Source organism: Apis laboriosa, unplaced genomic scaffold, assembly GCF_014066325.1.
Source record: "Apis laboriosa isolate Shangri-la unplaced genomic scaffold, ASM1406632v1 scaffold9_cov152, whole genome shotgun sequence".
Lineage (NCBI taxonomy): Eukaryota > Metazoa > Arthropoda > Insecta > Hymenoptera > Apidae > Apis > Apis laboriosa.
This window is the reverse complement of record NW_025224966.1, coordinates 3,986,477-4,010,329: the sequence shown is the minus strand read 5'-3', so window position 1 is coordinate 4,010,329 and position 23,853 is coordinate 3,986,477. Positions and strand designations below refer to the sequence as shown.

Below are 23,853 nucleotides of genomic sequence, written 5' to 3'. Positions count from 1 at the left end.
AATTAACAGGGTTGAAATGAACCACGCTCTTTGATCGAATCTTCTCGAGATCCTCGTGACCGCCTTTATCGATACCTCCGATTTCAATTTCGTGAAAAATCGACGTATTTATATTGCTGACTGTCGTATATTTATTTACTTAACTTATCGAATTATATATCGACATAGAAAAAAGAAAAAAAGAAAAGCATTTTTCGCTCATAAGAGAATCTCGTAGGCGAATTTTTAAATTCGAATTAGTTGAAAAATTGTCGAATCTCCCCGCGATATACGTATATATTCGTGGACAAAGGCAAGAGGAATTTTAAAAGGATATTGTCCCTTTTTTTTTTTTTTTTTTTTTGTATTGTCGGTGAACGCGGATGGTAAAAATGCCGAGCCAAAAATATTTACCTCGTCGGAGTCGGGGAGGAGAGGGAAGTGGTATAAACGTAGTGGACTGAATTAATCGTGGATTAAGTGGCGGTGAAAAACAGCGGTAAGCTTGTCCCGTGTTAACCAGCTCTTGTACGTGAATGTACTACAATTCGCCACTGTATACACACATTCGCGTGGAAGGAAGGAGCGGAAAAAAGTGTCTTTAAATGTTTGCGCGTTAAGTGGCGCGCTCAATGGACGACACGTCTTCCAACGATATCGCTCCAACCGATATTAAACATTGTAAACACTTTCAAGATAGCGCGAGTGAAATTCCTGTTGTAAACGGAAACAGAGCGTAAAATTGACGTAAAATTTCATTTTTTTATTAACAGGGGATAAAAATACCTATAAACGCGATTTCGATTAAAATATCCTGATTAATAAATAGTCCAGAGAGAATTAGGGAGGGAATTTCACGTAATTTCGCCAATTTATCCGCCGATAAATTTTCAACGGGGCGGGAAATTGTCCTAAATCCAGTATCATTTGAATTTTGCCACAGGATTTCACCCGGAACCATTGTATCCTCGTTTAAATATTTACCCCGACTAGAAGCACCGTTGCACGCGTATCGACCTCTATCCTGATCAAAGGTGGTTGCTAGACAGAACGAGGAGAGAAAGAGAGAGAGAGAGAGAGAGATAGGGGAGAGAGCCAAAGGACGAGAGAGTAAAGAAGTACACGGTATATATATATATCGTTTGATGCCAACATCTGTGGCACGAAGGAAGGGGAGGGGGGAAGAAAGAATGGTTAGAGAGGGAGAGAAGAATATCCACGTGGCCCTTTTCCACTCCTCCTCGGGAGTGTCTTCTGGAATATACCGTTTCCCTCGTTTCTTCGCGTTTTCTCCGACATCTTCTCCTCTCCCCCTGCAAGAAGAGACATTTGGTGCAGACCATTACCCCAGTCCCGGGTGCCATCGGCCATCAGCAGCGCGTTAAAGCCGTTGCAATTACAAACTCCGACAGTCTCATCCCCTTTACTTCCACCGCCCCCTTCCTCCCCCTACCCTCGCCTCACGCCATCTCGCTCCCTCCGCCTTCCTCCCCCTCTCCCCCACTCCTCAGTGGCACGTTTCCATTCACTCTTTCCCTCGTTTCACCCTTTTCCACGACACCGACCAACCACTCTCTCTTTCCGTCGCTCCGATTTTCTCCTTTTGGTCTCGACCGACGTCGTCCCCATTTACATTCGGGCAGGCCGCTATCGTAAAAGTAACTTTGTAACCAGCCACGGCCAGGATTCCGCTCCTCTATTTCGACGAAATTACACGCTCGCCGAGTGCCGCAGCCTCGAAAGATTTTCCCTTATCAAACCGACACTACCACCGAAATCCGCCCCTTCCCCCCCTCTTCCCCACTTTTGCGCGACAGAGCAAAACTGTTTTCAGACTCAAAAACCTTCCCTCTCTCTCTCCCTCTCTCTCTCTCTCTCTCTCTCTCTGCGCATTCTCTAATTCCGTATCCTCGGCGGGGAGGGTGGCACGGAACCGCGAAACTCACGAGTTTCGCTCGAATTGTTAATTTTATATACCGAGCACGCTGACCGGCAGGATAGAGAGAGTTGTCCCGGTTTGTTCAGGTTCCCTACCTTGCTAGGCGAGGCTCTCGCGACGAACTTCAGGTTTAATTGGCTACCCCCTGATTCCCGAATTGTCACCGATTTTCTTGCCGATCTATATGGAAATTTTCGATTGAAAGCGATTCGACGAACGATTCGAAAGAGGGAAAGATTGGATGGATGGATGGATGGATGGATGGAACGTTGGAAGTAACGATCGAAGTAATCCGTAATCCGGGAGGAAGCGTTATTAAGTATCGAGATATCTCTGTATCTCAATTACGATCCCTCGATTGCCAATGATCGCGCCAGTTCTCAGGGATTAAGACAATTATCATCGTTATTACGTTATGAGCATGGAAGGGGGAAGGGGAGGTTGAATTCAGTCCGAGAAACTTGTGAAAATCCAATTATCCTCGAACTTTGGACCCGATAATACCCCGCTGCTATAATTCGATACAGAAGATTTCTTATTAAATATCGATTGATTTCATCCCATCATCCCTTGATTCGCTGAATCGACCGGATCGAAAAATTCGTTCGCACGAAAATTTTATTCAATAAAGATATTGGTAAAATATCTTAAATTTCAACGAAGTGTGGAATAATATTTTTACACTTTTCTCTGTAGAAAGTGTAATAGAATTTCTTTATTCATCGAATTCAAAAGTAAAATTTTTATGGAAGAATAAAAATGTAGAAGAACATATATAATTTTTCTATCTGAAAATAATTATCGTATAATTGCTGTGTCTGTGGAAATTAAGTCATCGTTTCTAAATTGATCAAGTGTTGGCTAATTAATTTGTATTTTAAAGTATTTTAAAGTGCTTTACGATAATGCTTTGCGAAAAATATACGGTGTGATGATATAGATTTTGAAAAAAAAAAAAAAGTGCAAGAGAAAGTGCCTTTTAAATTCTGAACTCGGGATTCCATAAAGAGAAGCGAACTAAATCAGGGAACAGGAAATTCGATAATCAAATTCCATGAAATATCGCGCTCACGTTCGGCAAGAATCGATTTTTTTTTTCTCTCTTTCACTCGTAATTTTCAAAAATTTGATAAAATTGCACGTATGCTTTGTTATTGATACCAACAATATTTCATTAAAGGCAATTATGCGGTTTAAACGATATCTATAAAATTAAAAAAAATTTGCTATTTTCAATCAAGTATAATAAAATCTATATAAATTTCACTTGAATTACGTTATTTTCGCAAAAAAGTAATTTTCATATTATTTATATATATCTCCTTCAAAAAAGAATTAAAGTACAAAATTTTTTTTTCAATTCCAAATACAATTGAATTTACAATTTTTTTGAAACATATTCCAACAAAAATGTACTAACTGCAAGTAAAATGCATTCAATCGCGCATTAAAAATAACAATCTGCAGAAACAAATGATAAATCGTTCGTGCAACTTTAATAATAAAAACTGAATATCCTTCCTTTATCAAAAATATCATTTAATTTCGTTATCAAGGATAAAATTCTCAATCGATGAAATCTTCAAAAATAATATCGAATTCTATTAAAATTATTAAAATTATTTATCCGTTATTTCCATCTCTCGTGGCAACAAGCAAATTTATTTTCTACGGGATAAGAGTTTGGATACATTGGGAGGAAGATTAACCCGAGAAGGCGGACGAGTTGTTTAAGCGAATTTCGAAGGACAACGATCCTCGTCCGAATTCGTCAGAATACGTTCGAAACGATATAGTCCCCGGACGGATGAAGCGGGCAGAAGGATTTTCGAAGCGATCGTGAAATTGTCGTATCAAAAATGCCAGTGTATGACCATTTCGAGCGATTAAATCATCGTTTGCAACTGGCCGGCTTTAAAGTGACGTGGATTTTCAGGTCAATTTACAGAGCACTTAATCGAACGGGTGTGTTTGAAGTCAGCGTTTGCGCTCGTCATCGAAATCGTTTGTTTCGAACCGGTCCGATAATACCGGGATAAATCTTGATTCAGTTATTCTACTCTGATACCTTGTGTTTTCCACCATATTCAGCGTGGCGAGCGTAGAAGTGTGGGTTTGAGAGCTCTTCAAACACAACGGTACCACCCCCATAAATGCAAACTAGAGAATCGGGGGGAAAATAAATAATGGTATGCTCCGCTTTTTTTCCAATTTCTACGAGAAAGAATTTGCATGCGTAGATAACGATAGATTCTCCATGGGAGAAAAATTTAGTTTAAAAATGAAATCTGAAAAAAGCGAAATTGAAGAATTGTGACAAGTTTTCCCCCTCTCTTCCTTCTTTTTTTTCCTATCTTTGTAATAAAATGTACGAATACTTTTAGGCTGAAAATTATTCCAATTCTTGTTCTCTTCTTTAAAAATATCGATATTAATTGACGCATACATACATACGTATATAATTTAACATTTAAGTTAAATTAACATTTTCATTTTTCTTTTTTCGAATTCTCTCTAAAGAACATCGAGGAATGAGAGAACAAGGATCGCGATGCGGAAACAACGCTTTCGAATAAATGGCGCTTGGCACGTTTCCACGCGATAACAACACTTAATAAGGCAGTAACGTATTTTCTCGACGAATTAGCCCTTGTTCGGAAACGTCGATACATTTTTTGCTCGTTTACACTCGAACCGAAGGAATAAACAAAGGATTGATCCATAATTGTTAACAATAGCAACTTAAACTTCTCTAGCTGAAATGTCATCAACGAGTAGTAGCAGACGTGAGTGTTTACCGTAGTTTTATCGCTCGTGAAAAGGAGACAGGCGTAGGTAGACACTTTAAATAATTGCAGCATGTGTACCTTACCATTTAGTGCGAATAAATATCCCCCGCGATTTAATATCAACATTTCTCTCCCTTTCGTTTCACCGACTCTAATTAAAGATTCATCGACGAACCATTTGACGAAACAAGGATTCGAAACAATTTTCCTGTGTTAAAAAAATATCTACTTCCCCGATAATTTCCACTCTCCTCTCACGATCCGTCTCCAATTAAATCTCTGCAATCTCGGCAATCCGACGCGATAAACGATGCACAATTGTCCATGATCAAAGCTCACCAAGACCAAGGACCGAAATCCATAAATCTAAGCTTCGAAACGCATCGTACATCGGTACGAGATATTGGCGCCAGTGTATAAAGCCAGAGGAATCCGTCAAACAGGGCGCGTCTATGAGCGAAGTTTCATCCTAGGTGTCTGGAAATATTTCATCGGAATAATGGAAGGCGAACTACGACGACGACGACACAACCGTTTCCTCTCCCTCCCTCTCTCTCTCTCGAGGCGATAAATTAGCGAGTCGAGTCGCCGTTTAATCGAGCGGAACCTTTCTTTTAATCAACGCCGTATTTCTTTCCGTTTGATTGACATCCGGTTTGTGCAACTTTTTCTACGATTTACGTTCTTTTTTCACCGCTCCTCGATATATCCTTCGAGACGAAGGAGGAGAATCGTTGGAGAAATTTCGACGATCGAACGAAAATCCTACTTTTTAAGTAGGGAGGGAGGGAGGGGGGAGTATTTAACCAGAAGTAACTTAATCTGCGATCGTACGCTACGCGATCGAAGAGAAATATCAAGAGTGGAGGTGGTGGAGGCAATTCCAAGATCACGTTCGATCCGTGAGTCCGGCAAGTAGAACAGTAATTCCCATGAGATTAGAGACGCGGGGAAACTAATTTATGGGAGTCGAAATTCTGCTTGCCTCCGTGTGTATACCCAAGGATAACTTTGGTATGTGTCGTGCACTTATGCACGAAAATATACGCGTACGTGAAATGGTATCTCTTATTATATTGCAAAGATATTGCAAAGATTCCGTGGGATCTTTCAACTTTTGGACAGAGTTGGGAAGAAACTTAAAAGAAACTTTACAAAGAGATTCGATTTGGTGGAAAGAAAATGGTTTTTTATCTCTCTCTCTCTCTCTCTCTCTTTCTCTCGAAAGCAATCATCAGAGATGAGATATCGAGGTTTTCGAATGCTTTAAACGGCGTGTTTTAATTACACGGTGAAATAACAGAAGGGAACGAGGGAAACATAGGATATTGAAAATGACAACGTGCAGTAGAATGTGAAATTAGTTGACGGTAAATCTCTCGTCCTTTCGTCTCTCCGAGCACTCTCTATTCAATCATTCTCTTCTAAGTAGGATTATACCGGCACCGGCTAAAACAATGGCTTCTTAGACGTGCGGATCAGGCTTAAGTGGTTTAAATTTTGACTATACAAACGATACGAACTTCTCATAGTACGTACCCTCGCGCAAAAGGAGGCTTAATTATACCGCCAGCTAGGAAATTCTCTAAATGTTTATTTCACCGTCGATACCGGCTGATGAAATTAATAAATTAACGTTTCTATATTGGAAAAAGAGGAAAAATATTTAAAACGCGTTTAACGAAAATTCCGATATAAATATAAATTTGCAATGCGGCGAAGCTCTCGAGATAATCGCGTTGGCCGAAAACGCCGTAACGAGATAGAAAGCGTGCATGCTTGGAAAGTAGCTGACCTCTCACCTTATTTCGTGAGAACTGCACCTCGGCTCCTTTGTAATCCCAGCACGCGAATCGAATTTAAGAAAGCCAACTGCCAGCAGTACGCGGACGTGTATCGGTAAAGTTTTAGTTTCCTACTGTATTGTACGTACCGCGAAATCCTTGTTCCAAAAAACAGCCACGCTTTCACGTACCACCATCTGCCAACCATAAATTCAATATGAATCCAACATCATCGATCCCAGCGTCCTTTTAATCCTCGCAACGATTAAAACGCGGCCTATCCTCCTCCGACCATTCCCAATCGTCGAGACGATTCTCTTTCCGTCCGAAAGAAGAACGAAAGTCGAAAAAAAAAAATCGAAAGTGAGAAAGTCAACGTTTTTACAGGTACTAAACATGGAAAACGGAGATCCGATGGAAGGGAACATCGAGGAGGAAGAGAGCGGAAGTTTGGTTTGAACCGCGATGGATAACGCGGAGGCGGCGAACGATTTGCTCGCGCCCCGGAAATCCCAGCACGCGGAATCGAGTTTAAGAAAGTCGAGGCGAGTCAGTGAGTCAGTGAAGCAGGAGGCAGCGCGAGCCGTGGACGACGGTGGTAGTCGGTGAGATCGCAAGGATACCTCCTACCTGTACCAGTGTACCTCGTCGTCGGTACACTGTCAGAGGACGCAAGCGCGCTCGCGCCCCTTATCGAGTTCGAGAGCAAAAGCGACGAGTGTCGGGTGGTGGTGGTGGTGGTGGTGGTGGTGGAGAGTGGCGTACATCTATATAGGGTGCATAGAAATAGGTGAGAGAGAGAGAGAGAGGGAGAAGAGGAGGGAGGAAAGGTCGGGAGAGCGAAGGAGAGAGAAGGTTGGAGGGAAGGGTGGCGGCGCACAGCCGGCTCGGAGGCCGAAAGGGGCGAGAGAGAGGAGAGGCGGGTGCAGCTACGAGTCGGGCGCCGCAGTGTTTGTCAGTCCTTCGTATGGACATCACGTCTGACGCGGCCGATAGTCTGCTCGCGGTCTGGCATCGTCGGTGTATACTCGCGAGTTTTGGCGGCATCCCTTGATTTCGAGGAGGCGGATCGTCGAATCTGCCCGTTCGATGAGAACTCGTGAGAACGCGCGCCTATGCTCGGTGCACCAAGAAGCCTCGGCAAGATCGCGCGGTGGTACCCCAGGACGGTGGCGGCGTGAGCCGTTCGAGGATTATTAATCATCGGCCGTTCGAGATGTGAAGACGCCGCCGTAGCTGGAAGCGATGTGGCTTCCGTTCATACTGCTCGCCTTGATGGCGAGCGGTTCCGCGTGTCCGGATCTGTGCGAGTGTCATCAAAGCGGCGGCGGGGAGAGGGACTTGCCGGTGTTCGTACGCGTCAAGTGTCGCGGACGCGCGCCGGGATTGTCGGAATTGCCGGCCAGGACGAGGAGTCTGGCCGTGGACGGTGCCTACGATTACGAGGTGATCGGTCTGTTCGAGGAGCTGGAAGTGAGCGAAACGTTGAGCGAGTTCCAAGTGATCGGCATTACGTCGAACGTCGAACGGTACGACGTCGACGTAAACGACACGGCCGGCGATGCGTCGGCGGATCCCGATAACGCGACCACCACTATCATCGCCGCCGCCGCCGCCGCCGCCGCCGCCGCCGCCACCACCACCACCGCCATCGTCGCCACTACTACCAGTACTGCTACCACGACCTCCACCACCACCACTACCACCACCGCCGCCACCACCACCAGCACCACCACCACCAGCACTACTATTCTACTACCCTACCTCGACGAATTGTCCGTGACGAACTGTTCGTTGGTGTTCTTGAACGTGTCGTGGCACGGATTCGAGCGCGTCACAGCGTTGAACCTGTCGCGAAACAATCTGGCACGGTTGAACGATGTGACGGTGGGCCGTGCGATGAATATGAGCGAGCTGACGCGTTTCGACTTGTCCGACAACTCGCTGACGGACGTGAGTGCCGGGGCTTTTAGGACGCTTGCGGGATTGGTGAGGTTGAGTTTGCGTAGGAACGCGATATCGAACGTGCACGAGGACGCGTTCCGGGGGCTGGACCGGTTGGAGTTTCTCGATTTATCGGACAACAGGCTGGCCGATCTGCCCGACAGCGCGTTGACACCCCTCTACTCGTTGCAGAAGTTGGATCTGAGCGGGAATCAGCTACAAGTTTTGGGCGCCAGGTGGTTCGAGAGCCTGGACAGATTGAGGGAGCTCGACGTTTCGAGGAACGGTTTGGCGCGGGCTGCTTCCGGAACTTTGCAACCGCTTCCGGGATTATCGATACTAAAACTCTCGGAGAACCCTCTGAAAGAGAGGGACGTCTCGCTGCTGTTGGGCACAGGCAGACGCTTGGAAACCGTGGACGCGTCTCGCACGGGTTTGGCCAGGGTCCCGGCCGCGCTCACGAGATCGGTCAGGGCGCTCAGATTGGCCGGCAACAAATTAACCACGATCAGGGGGGGCGACTTGGACAGTTACCCCCTCCTACGGATACTGGACATCTCGGAGAATCGGTTGACGGACATCGAGGACGACGCTCTCGGCCGGCTGGAGGTTCTCGAGGAGCTGGACATCTCGGGCAACGTTCTGGCCAAGGTGCCTGGCAGCCTGCCGAACAGTCTCACCAGTCTCAAGCTGGAACGAAACGCGATCGGCCGTTTGAGAACGGACGATCTCCAAGGATTGTACAATTTGAGATGGTTGACGTTGAACGACAACGACATCGAGGAGATCGAGGTTGGGGCCCTCGGCCAATTACCGGTGCTCGAAGAGCTCGATCTTTCCGATAATCCCGTTAAAACGTTGCCGGCTAATACCTTGAGCGGGCCGAGTAATCTGGCCAAGCTTCGTATGGCGGGATTAACCTCGCTTCGGGGGGAGCAACAGGAGCAAAGCGACATGGCGTTTCCTGTGCCCACGCCGGAAAGGCTTGTCTACCTGGACGTGTCGAGAAGCCCGGTCCTTGCCAGGCAGCTTCTCGCCGACGACGCCGCGTTGTCCGCCTGCAAGAGCTTGATCGAATTGAACTTGTCCCGAACGAACTTGACGGGGCTGAGGTTCGATCTGCCGTACGTGCTTCCGCAATTGCGCGTCCTCGACTTGGCCGGGAATCGTTGGAACTGCAGCGAGGACCTGTACTGGTTGGGCGAGTGGGTGAGGCAGCACGAGCGACCGAACGAAGACGTGCGTTGCGATACACCTGGCCGATTGTCGGGATCGCCGCTCTACGAATTACCATCGCCCCCTAGCCCTCCACCCACCGCTGCCCCGCCGACCGTCATCATCACGCCGCCCACGACATTATCGATTCCGCCTCCGATCGAACGTTCGTCTCGTTTTAATAACCCGACCGCGTCTACTTCCAACGCATCCACTACCCACCTAGGGGCCACCGTCGCCTCCGTCCACCCGTTATCCGTTATCACCGCCACCGAGGATCACGAGAATCGATCGCGAGCCGATCGAGATCGTCGTCCCTCCCTCGTCGCCGAGGACTCGTCGCCGATCGTCGAGGAAACGTCGACGAGGCCGGTTTCGTCGCCGGCAACGTTGAGCGGAACGGGCTTCGTGGGGACGACGAGGAGGTCGGGACGGAAGGAGGAGCGAGACCCGGCTAAGAAAGTTATCGAGGTCGATCGGGGCGCCGCGGCGGAGATTAAAAATTCAATTATAGACGTCGGCCGGGGCGCGACGAGCCATGGAAAACCGTCAATTATGGGAAGCGGGGACGATTCGGGAACTTTGGATAATCGCGTAGAAGACGGCAGCGAGCAGGGGGAAAGAAAACTCGGCAAGATCGCCACCTCCTCGTTCGCCTTCAAGCCATCGAAAGCTATCGGCCCCCCGTTGTCGAGGGAGCAGCCGTTCGAGAAGAAGTATTGGACGAGGAGGAGGGCGAACGATCCGACGACGAGAGAGAACTCGGCGGTGCTCGGCGGGGAGAGTGATAATGATAACAAGAGGGGCGATTCGAACACGATAGCCGAGGAATTGAACGACAGGAGGGCGACCGATTCCGACGCAAGGGTCTCCGAGGCTTTGTCCGCTGGCGCTCATCCGGGGATGTTGGTGCTGGCTGGCGCTGCGCTCGGCGCGGCAGCCGCGCTCACCGTCGTGTTGTCGCGGCGGGCAACGGTGAGGCGAAGGGACAGGTATCATCGGCACGAGAACATCGAGGTGCACACTCTCACCCCGACCACCGAACTTTGGTGACCGGAATCCGAGTACGCTCGATTGTTCGACGGGGACAAGGTATCTGAACATCGAGGATCGCGCGTCGAAAGGACGCGATTACCGGACGTGTACTTTGCCGATATTTAGCAGAAGTAACTTTCACTTTCTTTCTTTCTTTCTTTCTTTCGTTTTCTTCCTTTTCTTTTTTTTTTTTTTTTCTACTTCTTTTACTTTCCTTCCCGCTCGTGCCACAATCTTTGGAAAGACTTTCGATTTTCGAATCGAACGAGAAATGTGAGAAAAATAGAGAGACTTTTATACACGAATCAAAAATATCGAACGATCGATCGTTTCGTTCGAATAGAGTTTTATCGAGGATATATATATATATATATATACATACACACTTTTCAACAACGTTTTCTGGCTACGAACCAGATTAACCGGTGTACTGGTTTTCAAGTGAACGGATGAACATTGAACATTGAACTAGGAACGAACAAAGCTCGAACGGATCACCTTACTTCTCGAGGAAGCTCCGAGTAGTTCCCGAATAACCGCCAGATTCGGCTTTGTCCGTCGGGAAATACGCACGCGGTAAAGTTCGGTGAAGGAAACTGTTGGCCGAGATCCCATGGAGCCTTGGGAGAAACCTCTCCCTCGATATTCCTCCATCTGCCGATGAACTCGAGGCGGAGGAGAAATACGGTGAAATTTCGAAAAAAAATCCAAGTGTTTCGTCGACTATGTAACTCGTCGTCGAGAACGAGTTGGGCTGTTCGTTGAACAAAGGGACCGTGATGTATCGAGGACCTTAACGAGGCGATCGAGAAAAACCAAAGAGGAACGTGCCCTCCCTTTCCTTTCGGTATCCCGGTGAAAGGATCTTCGTTTCACTCAAAGCACTGCAGGTGGCAATAATTAAAAAAAAAAAAAAAGAAAGAAAGAAAGAAAAAAGAAAAAAAGAAAAAAAATAAGCGCAGTCTCTCGCGCTGCATCGATCTCAGGCGATCGGAACGTTAAATAGCACACACACACACACACACACACACACACACAAAGTGACAATAATAATTGTAACGTGCCGCGTTTCTGGATTGGACGCGTTGTTTTCTCGTCGCGCGTTCCAGGACACTTCTATGATCTGGAAGTGTGGCTGGGGCTACGTACGGGGAGGGAAATGTGGTGAGAAAATGACGAGGGAGGGGAAGAGAGAAAGGCTGGAGAGAAGATGGAGAAAAGAAATTGATGGGACACAGGGAACGTGCTGGCGTGAAATTCGCGGTGGCGAATTGTACGTTTGAATGACAGTGCGAGACGGGGAAGCGAGAGCGATTGCTGGCCGGAAGAACTTTTATCGAACGGTGTGAGATCGAGTGAGAGGAAAAAGAAGGACAAGGAGGAGAAGAAGAAGGTGGAGAAGGAGAAGGAGAAGAAGAAGAAGAAGAAGAAGAAGAAGAGGAAGAAGAAGAAAAAGAAGAGATGCGCGAGTGCACGAAAACGGAGTGTAAGTGAAGAAGGCGGGATGGTGTGAGGAGAAAGTATGCGAGGAGCGAAGAAGCAAAGGGCTAAACAGCGAGAATGGACGAGAGTGAGAGATAGCGAGAGAGACAGAGAGAGAGAAAGAGAGAGAGAAAGAGGAAGGATGAGAGCGAGAGGTAGCGCGTGTGTGTATGCGTGTGAGAGAAAAAGAGAGAGAGAGAGAGAAATGATCGCGAGGTGGAAACCGTTCTCAACGACGGCCAACACCGAGTGTACAGAAACGTAGCTTCCGAACTTAATTCTGGCGGCTTGGCCGGTTGCCAAGACTTCTTAACAAACAGAGAAAAAAAAAAAAAAAAAAAAAAAAAAAAAAAAAAAAAAATACAAGAGTGGAAGAGAGCAGATAAGAAATAACGAAGAGGCTAGACATTATCTTTCTTAAAATAACCAGTGTCAAAGTACCGCTATGATAATAAACCGATGTACAAAGATGCAATTTTTTGGATTATTTTGAATCGCCTTTTCATCGAGCGCCACTTTTCGTTTCCGTTTTTAGGCGTAGCCCTGTATCTGTCTAATATATCTTAGAGATATATTTATTTACGTTATTTTACGTAAATTACGGTATATTTTTAGATTTGTTATTTTTTTTTGTTTTTTTTTTTTTTTTGTAGAGTCGAGAGAAATAAATGAGAAATAAATTGGCGTCTCTTTTAAGAAAGATAATTTTCTTGGAGAATAATAATGACTGTGAAGCGCAGGTAAGTTAACATTTTCTCATGTTTCTTTTCTTTTCTTTTCTTTTCCTTTCTTCTTTTTTCCCATTCGTTAATGCGTTTGTTTCCACCGAATAAATCACGGAATACGGATTCATTTTTATTCTGATGTCAGAAATTTTACTACAATGCCTGACACGAGGAAATATTTTTGTTTCGCTTTACGGAGCACGTAAATTTCAAATCATGCTTCACATCTGACTGTTATAATATTTTACGATTTATCTTTTGTAGAAGGATAATTGCATGCCAGCCACAGCTATCGATTTTTCGTTGGAACATTTTAATGTTTAACGCGTTACTGTCAAACTGTGCCTCCAAGTATATATATTTTCATTAATTGCGAATCTTTATTAACGAGTGTTTTGCGAGTTTTGTTAAAACACGATTATACTTGATAACATTATAATGCATGATTACAAATATTTATTCACATTTCAAATGTATATTTATTCGTCAACAAAATATGTATTATATGTACGGTAATATATTTTAATATATACGGTATTAGTATTTAACAACATTTACATTGATTACGAAACATTGATTCATACGTGTATTATGTTGTTGTTTGCTTATAACAACGCGCTTATAATAATTTCTATACGAAAATATAATTCTTCAAAATAGAGATCATTCTGTCAACAAATAAAAAACGTATCCAAAAACGATAATTATTCGAATATATCAGTCCCCGAGACATCGATAAAAAAGAAAATACGATTAATTTCTCCGCCCCTCACCTACCCCCTCCCTCTCAGGAAACGGAATAATTAAATATGCCATAAAAAATGAGAGCGCGATGAGTCGCGTAATTTATTCCATTCCATCATGAAAATGAGTTCCAACATAGAGTCCAGACCAAAATTATCGCGCTTATTAGCGCGTCAATCGCTTCTTCAACTGACTAATCCTGTGATACGCGACGCAATAAAAAAATTGGTCGGGCAAAAAATTCTATATCCTGGCGGTAAACAGTATTTCCGGCGGTGGTGGTGGTGGTGGATAATGCGTTATTGGTTCGAAGGCGCGAAATAAGGAAGACGAGGGGGGAGGAAAGAAGGGAAGAGAAAAGAAGAGGAAAGGAGAGAGGAGAGGAAAGAAGTCAGGAACTGTCGGAAAAAAAGATCGACAGCTGTCGGAAAAATCTGTGCCTTTCGAGATAAGGCGGTATCCGCTTCGATTCGAGATACAAGGATTTCACGCTTTCAGCCATTTATCGAGCAAACAGATTTCCTGCATCTGCCGTTCCGCGTGTTTCGTCTCGTCTTCTTCTTCTTCTTCTTTTTTTCTTTTTTTTTCTTTTCCTCCTCTCTCCTCGGAAAGCGAATGAAGCTTTTCGGAAATTCGTGCGTTTAAAATAAAATGTCTATGGTTTACCGAGATCGGATTCTATATTCTCGTGTGTGTTTTCGATTTTTATTTTTTTATAAATATTTCAAACGCGTATTGGATTGTAATATTAACATTATAAAATTTATACCGTAGTTTTTATATCTCGCTCGGTGTAATATTTTTGATACGACGACGATTGTAATTGACGTTGATTGTAAAATAACGAAAAAAAAAAAAAAAAGAAAGAAAAAAGAAAAAAAAATTTAATACTACACGCAATTCAGGGAACCGTAAATTAATGTTGGAGCATTCGAAGATTATATAAATATTAAAAAACAATCTCTGCGTATCGACAGATATTTCCGGTGAATGACATCGTTAAAACTCTCTTATCGGGCTGAAATTCCGTATTATTTTTCGTGATTACGTTGCACCATTTGCAACAACAATTTCCACACTTTTTGCTTTAACAACGTTCCCTCCGCTGCAGAAATCCATTTTACAAAACCGTATTATCATACAATTAAAATTAAAACCGTTTCGACGTTATATCCCGTAGCGAAATTTAATTTACAAATTTTATTTTCACCTTTGCATTAAAGCAATTTCCGCTGATTCAATTATTGACCTCTCGCGAGTTCATTCTCGCCCCCGCATGATGCGCCACGTTTATTAAGTTAAACGACATGTAAAACTAATATCGCGCGGACGACTATTATAACAACAAAGATGAAGTTGCGACACTCCAATCGAAATATATCGAGAAAAATTATTTCATCTACTTCACTTTTCCACAACAACAACAATCCTTCCAACTGTCCCCGAGAATACGAGAGTACAACTTTTCACCCGTTCAAACTTCTCTTCGACTCATCAACAACAAACAATCCATCAAATCCATCCATAAACATTTCCATGACCAATTCTCAAAAATATTTTTACAACATGCACAACCGTATAAAAACTTCCCGTCCGTCTTCGTCTTCGTTTCTTTCACCCTAATTCACCCCCTCGAATATAAAATCTCCCACGATAAAAAGGATAAACCGACGCGCACCCTCTTTTTTAAAAGAAAGAACAACGTACATTTTTAACTTTCAACCACACAGAGCGCCCCCATCCACGCGGTCCCTCCCCAAGATTCTCCCCCATAAATTTCGATTTACAAGAAATTAGAACGAGAGAGAGAGAAAGAGAGAGAGAAAGAAAGAGAGGAAAGCGAAGGGCGGCGAAGGAAAAGTTTAATTCCTCCCCTTGCCCCCTCCGTCTTAATCTCAGTAATTTCATCCCCGCGCAACTCTGCTTGTTCCGCAACGAATGTTAATCGGGTTGTTCGCGGTTCCACCGACAACAGCGATAATAAGCGGGAAAACATGCTTGCCATCCTCCCTCCCCCCCTCGCCGCCCACCAGGAATCGCGATAACGTCACCGGCGAGCAAGGAAAAGGAAAATCGTAGGAACAACAACAAACAGGGGGAGGGGGGTTGGGTTGGTGGGCCGAGGGGTAGGTTGCAAAATCACGAGGCTTTGAGGCAACGTGAAATGTTGCTACATGAATAATTCGCGGCGAGCGTGTCGTGGCCCGAGCCCCGTGGCCCGGGGGCTGAATTTGCCTGGAACACGGTAACGAGACCGCAACCGAGGGAAAAACGATATTTAGGAGGGGGGAGGGAGGGCGAACGACGAGAGACCGTTCCTTAAAGCCCTTGTTTAAATTTCCTATGGATATAACCCTTCGTGGCAATGCAACTAGGAAATTTAATCACCGTATATATATATATATATATACATCCCCCGCGGCCACGAACCGAATTCGGTAACATCTTGCAGAAGTTCGTTATATCCGTCGCTCACTCTTCCCTCCCCCCCCCCTTCTTTCGACTCGATTCTGGTTTAACCAGAATTGAGCGGGAGGGGAGGGGAGGAGGGGGAGAGAGGGTTACCCTTTGTCTTGTCGTGATATTGACTTCCATCCATCCATCCATCCATCCATTTCGGAATCGAAAAACGGAATATTGTGGCCAGGTTTCTTGGAAGAGACGTTGGATATCCGCGGAAAAATGGAATCGATCTCTTTTCGAGTTTCGTTCGATAATACGAAGGCGGAGAGGGATCGATTTAGTTGTTGCCCGAATACCGTCGGGGGAATCGAGTTACCGGAATTCCTGTAGGTGCGATGGTTAAATAGCAATTTAAGTTGAGGAGAGACGTTGAAGAGGCGTGGCAGACTGTTTGGTGGGCAAGTAGTAGAGTGAAATTTCGTTTCACTCTCGCCCTTCCTACGAAATGATACGAAATTATAAGCTCTGTTATAGCTATTCGATTATTATTCATCGCTTCCTATTATTTGTACAATCGTTTTCGAAAATTCATTTTTGGGGATACACGACAAAGGATTGATTTCAATCTTTCTCTCCCGATCACACGAGGATCGTGCAAGGATATATCGAAAAGTGAATCGACAGGAATTCAACAGGAAATCTGTCGGAGGCACGTATCGAAAAAAGATTAAACGCAACTCTTTAGACCGTATATAATTTCGTAGAAAGCGTATAACGAACTTAAACGGCACTCGTTCGCTTTCGCCCTCGCAACCCTCTCCCCCCACCCTCTTCTTTAATGAGCTACCTATTTCCTCGTTGGCGAGTCAAACGTTTCCTATATCAGAGAAGTTAAATACGGAATACCCGAGCCAAACTAATTATCCGCGATACCTCGATTAATCCTTCTCGTAACTGCAAGAAGACGGCTATTTGATTTGCCAGTTATCCGCGCGGAGAAAAAAGTCGGATTAACAACGAACATTTTATAACGGAATTTGGATTATTTCTGTTGTAATTTATGATTTAATATATTATTAATATTATTATTAATAATTAACAGGATTAATTCAAATTTGTAAATAATCAAACATAATTTATTCGCAAATAAATCGTGGCAAACGCACGTTCATTAGTTTAATTGATTCGTAATATTGATCCGTTTAAATATGATAGAATGAACGAGTGTAATATTTAAAAAAAGAAAAAAAAAAAATACTCGGCGCGTTTCGCTGTTTCATTCGATATTTTAATACGGGACGTGAAACTTATATGCAATTTTATTAGTCAGCTTTATGATCAGTATTTCATAAGAGGCTTTCATGTTATTCTGCAATAAATTCCTTCGAGTAACTCGCGCAGCTTTCAATATCTTGCTATCAAAGAAAGTTATGTAAAAACGGAAACAAATGAGAGCCGAACGGATGAATGGGACGGATGGGGTTGAATATTCCAGGGTCCAATATTTTTTTTTGCTTCGCTTCCATCGATACACCAATGCCTAACATTGTCTCGTTGAAAAACGATGCTTCTTCTATTCATCAAATATCACTTTTCATTTATTCCATTAACATTTTTTATTAAATTTATCATACCTATGTCTCAATCTTAAACCTTTAATAATAATAAGTTTCTTTGAAGAAAGGATCTAAGCAATTATTGATCAAAACAAAAAACACATCAAAGTATATTGGAGAATACAACAAGAAAGACTCATCATGTTTTACACTAATTCTCATTCTCGAGTATTCATTAACTTAAAAATAACCTTTATCATACCTAATCTCGATCAGCTTCGCAGAATGCATAGCCTGTTATCAAAGCATAATCGAGTTGTCGAAAATCGAGAGTTTGAGTTGACGAAAGATTGAAAGAATCGGAAAACGGCGTCCATAAAACCATCCCCGATCTACGTGAACTAGAATTATACAGGATCGAAGAGAGATCCCCTTCATTTTACCTCGAAAGTCTGCGAAATGTCTCCCAGTGAGCAGAGTCGAGACTCGGCCTCGGGATCTCCACCTCTTTTTACTCGAGCAGAATGCGATCCGACGACGCGCGAAAAATCTCCTCGCGTCCGATTAAACTTATAATCGAAACGTCTAACACGCCGACTTATCGAATCGTTTCGCGTCGATTTCGCGCGAAAATTCGATTTCGACGAGGAGAATTTGTGTTTCGCGAGAAAACCGATTTATCTGAATGCTGTTAATAATCGAAACGAGGGATCGAAAAAAGAAAAAAAAGAATTTTATTGCGACATTTATGAATTCGTCGATTATTTTTTTTTTTTTTTTTTTTGGTATTTATATATATACTCTTTTCTTTTTAATTTTTAAAAAGGCAATTTTTTAATCAATTAAAATTCGATTTTCGTACCGATAATGAAGCGTCGATATTTGAACAAAAAATTTTCGCTCCTAGATGTTAAAACTCGAATATTTTTCTTGACATTCTGCACCGTTCCATTGAAATTCTATCGTTTGTCTTTTCCATTTGAATTCGCTGCGTATAAAAAGTTAAAATAAAAATGTCAGCTCTGCTCGATATGGTTTTATCTTTATTGGAAACACTACTCTCGTGTTCGGTATCATCGTCTTTTAAAAATACACGCCGTGGAAATATACGCCTTACTGTTTTTCTTTTTTCTTTTTTTTTTTTGCGAACAAAATTTTTAAAAATAGAAGAATATAATAGCGTTTCACAAGCGTCTTCTCGAATGAATAATAAAATTACAGAAATGATTTCTATTATTAAGAGACTCGCGCGAATCGGACAATTAAAAAAAAAAAAAAAAAAAAAAAAAAAAGAGGAGGAGGAGGAAACAGGAGGAAGTGGAAAAAGAGCAACAGATCGCGAACATGTCACGCAAGGGGAACAAAGTGCTGTTGCAATTAAATGTTCATTAAACCTGTATACATATGTGCGGCTCTCTATAGGGGGGAAAAAAATTACTGAAATGTGGACTGTACGTCATAATTCTTCCATTTTCGCGTCTGAAAAATACATGGCGAAGTTTTTCAATCACGAAATCCCATAGTACGATAAAATCGTGGAAAAAGTCGTTGCAATCGCAATGAAAAATCATGTACGCGCAATAGGCAGGGGGAAATAGATAGATAAACAGGGGAAATGGCATATTGTTAAAACGTGAGAAATGGCGTACATTTATCCGCCATATCCAATCAATTTTTGTATTAAAAATCGAGAAAATTGGGCGAAATTTTAAACGCAAAGAGAATTTATAGCTTTTTTTCTCTTTTAATAAAATTTTTTATTTTTGCATCGGTAAAACATATGGTGAAAAATGCAAAATTTTTTTTAAAATTGGATTTAATTTTGGAAAATGTAAAAATACATCATCTATCGTATAAATAAATAATTTTTCAAATGGCAATTGTCTCATATACAGTGTTTCATATAATCAATATTAAATCTTGACATAAATAGCTTAATATTTTCTTTTCTTTTTTTTTTTTTTTTTTACAAAAAACAACTCCATATAAAATCCATCCATATAAAAGAAGTAATTAGATCGTATTATACTTCTCTTCAACGAACACCGAATATTTCAACCGGGTTCAAAGGTTGACCCGCGATACGAAAAGGGGAAATGTAATGACAAACGATTACGTACTAGAATCGCACGATAAAGATGGCCGATACGACATACCTGGCAACTGGATCGTAAGAAAACCCTCGCAATGGATGGCACGGATACTAGCCGGAAATACTTTCGCGAGTACATTGTTCAGAAAACTCGTAGATACGTGTCTTTGAAATAAACTACGATGCAGGCTAAAGTGAGAAGACAAAAAGAGGGGGAGGGGGAGGGAGGGAAAAAAGGGCACGAATTCTTCCGCGACTCGCAGTAAGAAATTCGAAACATCCTCGAACTTTGCTCGTTTCACTAGGTCCACGAGCATCGAGTCCTTTAACAACCTGGAAATTACTTTCGAACAGTTTAGCCAACATGGGTATCAAAAAACAAATTGTGTATATTGTACTCGTTTCTCGAGAAAGAATTCGTGATTAATGCACGAATGAGATAATCTGATTTATAAAAAAAATTTGAACACGATTTAAACAAATATAGAGTTTTGCGTAATAAGTTTTCCAACATTTTAACTTTTGGAATAATTCCTGTTGAATGTGGGTTATCCCCTGAATTTTCATCATTTAATGAGGTAGTGTAATTTCTGTAAAATATTTTCTCAGAGATTCGAGTTAAAATGATAAATGAATTTTTACTTCTTCTCTTCTCTCTCTCTCTCTCTCTCTCTCTCTCTCTCTCTCTCTCTTTCTATGAGTAAATTGTTTAAAAGTGTTATTTTTAATAATATTATCAAAAGTAATATCAAAAATACAGTAAGATATATTTTATTCTACATGGGATCACATCAATAAAATTCGATCTCTCAATATTCTCATTCTTTTTTTCTCTGGTTCTTTTTTTCACGAGAACAATATATTTTCAAATCGCGATTAAAATTTCAATTGTTACTTTACTAGAGAAATTATTATCTTCAAAAATATTGAAACATTTTTCCATACACTTTTACTTTTTAATTTTCATCGAACAATATATAATTTATACCCGTAACATTTGCGCATCGTGCAAAACACCGTTCCAAAGAAGAAATCATTTCGCCGAGAAGAAATTTAAAAAAAAAAGAAAATTACTCTTCGCAATTCCCCCCCCTCTCGATACGACAAAACATTTTCCAAGGATTAAAAGCACAACGGGGAAACGAGTGCGACGCAATATTCTCCTTCCACCTTCTACGAAACGTCTACGAAACGGCCACTTCCTAGCCGCGCTATTTCCACGTTTCGGTGGACGATTAAGCGTCCCGCATTTATCAGAATCCCGTGTCCCTGTTCGCCCGTCAAAGCGAAATCGCGTGTAACACGTTCACCTGACAGGTGAAATGTAAATTCTTCGTTCGTTGAATATGGAACGGTGAAAATCGACCGACAAAGTTTACGTCAACCCCCTCTCCCCTTTTTCATAAATAAACGATCGACGCCCCCAAGCGACGCCCCCATGCTTGAAAAATAATCAGCCCTTGTTAATCGGTTTTATTATTTACGTATCCGCGTGTACGCTCTCTCTCTCTCTTTCTCTCTCTCTCTTTCCTTCTCGTTCGAGCAGAGCCTCGACTAATCGACTGCTGATCAACATCACGAATTATTGAAAGCGCGAGGCAAACACCGATATCGTTCGAATACGCGAGAAACTGGCATCCGACCGCCGCAATAATTGAAACCGATAGTCGTCCCGTCGTAAAATTCTGATTCACGCCTGTGACACGGCCACCGTGGGGCCCCTTGCTCCCTTCGAAACTCGAAAGATCGATCGAGATTACACGGCGAGCACCGGCCGGTTGAAAGCTCGGTATTAACCGACGCCAGGGAAATTGATTCGAGTATGAGAATCGTTTCCGGGCGAAGCCAAACGTTAAAAAGAATACCGCGGCATTTATGAATCCATCGATCTGGACTCTCGCTCTCTGATAACGTTTTAATCCGCCCGGTCTACGCGTAATGAGAGAATGAAAATAGAGGGAAAGAGAAAGAGAAAGAGAGAGAGAGAAAATATGGAATATTGTCATCCGGGAAACGTAAGAAATATGAAGTTTTTGATCGTGGGGAATGAATCGAACAGGAAATGTCGCAATTAACAACAGGAATTGATCTATCAGCTGATTTTATTTTGTAAATACGGGGTGATTGCGTCCAAACGACGGAATTGGGGAGGTAATAGTTTGATAAATTATTTCGTTGGATTCGCATATTTAATTTCCTCGCTTTCGTTGAAAGTAAGTATAAATTTTATAAATCTCGCTCGATGATAAATTAATACAAATAATTTGAATTAATGAATTTGCTTACCTTTTTTTGAACAAAAGGATACAGAGATGATAATAAATCAATCGTGATGTTTCGTAATGACAGATAATAGTTGGAAGATTATGAAAACGAGAAATTATAAAATTGTAAAAAGATTCGTATGAAAATAAACATATGTAATGTGTGTACGTATTAACTAAATTAAATCAGGGAGACCCAATTGTCCAATATGCCTCGTTAATTCGATGGTGTCGCAACATTTGCATAAAAAGGAAGGCACGAAACAAGTTAACAGCTATTTCTACGATACCGCGCATACCAGCGATTCAAACAGCAACCACGGGGTTTGTAACGGTGATTCAGCAGCTAACCACAGATTTACTGTCACGCGAGCTATGCTTTCGTTTGGGTTCAAAATCATTCCCCTCCTATTTTATTTCACGGAACGCTTAACATATTTCATTGTTTATTTCTAAGTTTTATGAGTGGACATTTGAAACGTTTTACAATTTCTTATTACTTTTCTTTTTTTTTTTTTTTTTTTTCTATTGAAATTGCACACTACTTTTAAATTATTATTTTGTATACCTGGAATTTTTTCTTTTTTTTCAAATTTTTCTCTATTTTCTCTATTTTCAAAACTTTCAACAATTACGAAAAATTTTGTTCAATGTGATCCTCGTTAAATTCTATTCAAATTTGCGAATATAAGGTGAAATGTCTTTCAAATGTCGAATTAAGATACAGAGAAAGCAGATAAAATTTCGAAAGGGACGACTTTTTCGCCGTTATGGAAAAAAAAAAAAAAAAAAAAAAAAAAACAGAATTCTTTCCGCGCCGACGAAGATATATTTTCCATTTGAGAGATTCAATTCGTTACTTTCTTCCCCCCCTCTCCCATCCCCCTCTCCCCTCCTCCTCTTCCTGTGGAAAACGCAATTCTTGGCGTCCGTTAAATCGGGAGAGAACCATCGAAAATGCGCACGACCAATCGATTTATTTCCTCGTATATTTCAGGATTACGAAAGTCCGAGGTCGAAATCTCCGGGAATATTTATGGCTTGACGTACGATACATCAAGTGATAAAACCGGATGAATCGTTCTCTTTTAATATCGAACACTATCCTCGAACGCAAATAAAGATTGTGGTACGATGAATCTTGAAATTATAGGAGCGTCTGGTTGTGTATCGGCTCGAGCAAAAAGAACGAGAGGCTGGAATAATTACTCAAGTTACTTCGATAACAAATTTAACAGTTAACGAGAAACGTTTTTCTTAGATGAAAATTATGAATTTTTAATTTCTCCGTCCACGCGGTGGACAGAGAATGAATTGTCGAAATTATTATTGTCAAAAATCGTGTGAATAATAATAATAATAATAATAACAAATAGAAAATTATAAATTTATCATTTTTTTAAAAATAAATGTATGGATCGAAATAATGAATAACAAAAAAAAAAAAAAAAAAAAAAAAGAAATTGAGAAAAAAATCTAGCATCACGAAATTAGTAGATATTAACTCGTTAAAGAGACATTACTCAAAATATGCACCGTCGAAAGCACATATTTAAGATGAGTGGTATATAATTACGAGGTCGCAGTCTCGAGAGAAATTCATGCAAGAGAATAGGTAAAGAAGTGCACCGCGTTTAAAGAAACGGTAAATGTATTCAGTGCAATCTTACTCGACAATTGTGCGTGAAGCAGACGAAATTGCGATAATGAACAGCTTCTTTGAGGAATGATAAAAGATCCAAGATTTGCGAAGCAACTGTGAATACGTTAAATGAAAAAATTTCAAGCATAATTGAATGTACTTATTACTTGAATTGTCGTGATATTAACGATACTTATTTCAATTCAGAAAGTATATCATGAAATTAGAATGCTTTTAATTTCTATATCAAAAATTTCATG

At 42.0% G+C, this 23,853-nt stretch overlaps 2 protein-coding genes across 3 annotated transcripts in view; one reads left to right on the top strand and one right to left on the bottom strand.

Annotated features, from left to right (window-relative positions):
* Positions 1-23,853, bottom strand: part of LOC122719827 (protein timeless homolog) — a 183,913-nt gene that overhangs the window by 126,604 nt on the left and 33,456 nt on the right. The gene's annotated exons all lie outside the window — the stretch shown is intronic.
* On the top strand, positions 7,488-11,850 carry LOC122719828. The gene has a single exon (XM_043946018.1). The coding sequence runs from the start codon at positions 7,737-7,739 to the stop codon at positions 10,701-10,703; it is 2,967 nt and encodes a 988-aa protein (XP_043801953.1). The 5' UTR covers positions 7,488-7,736; the 3' UTR covers positions 10,704-11,850.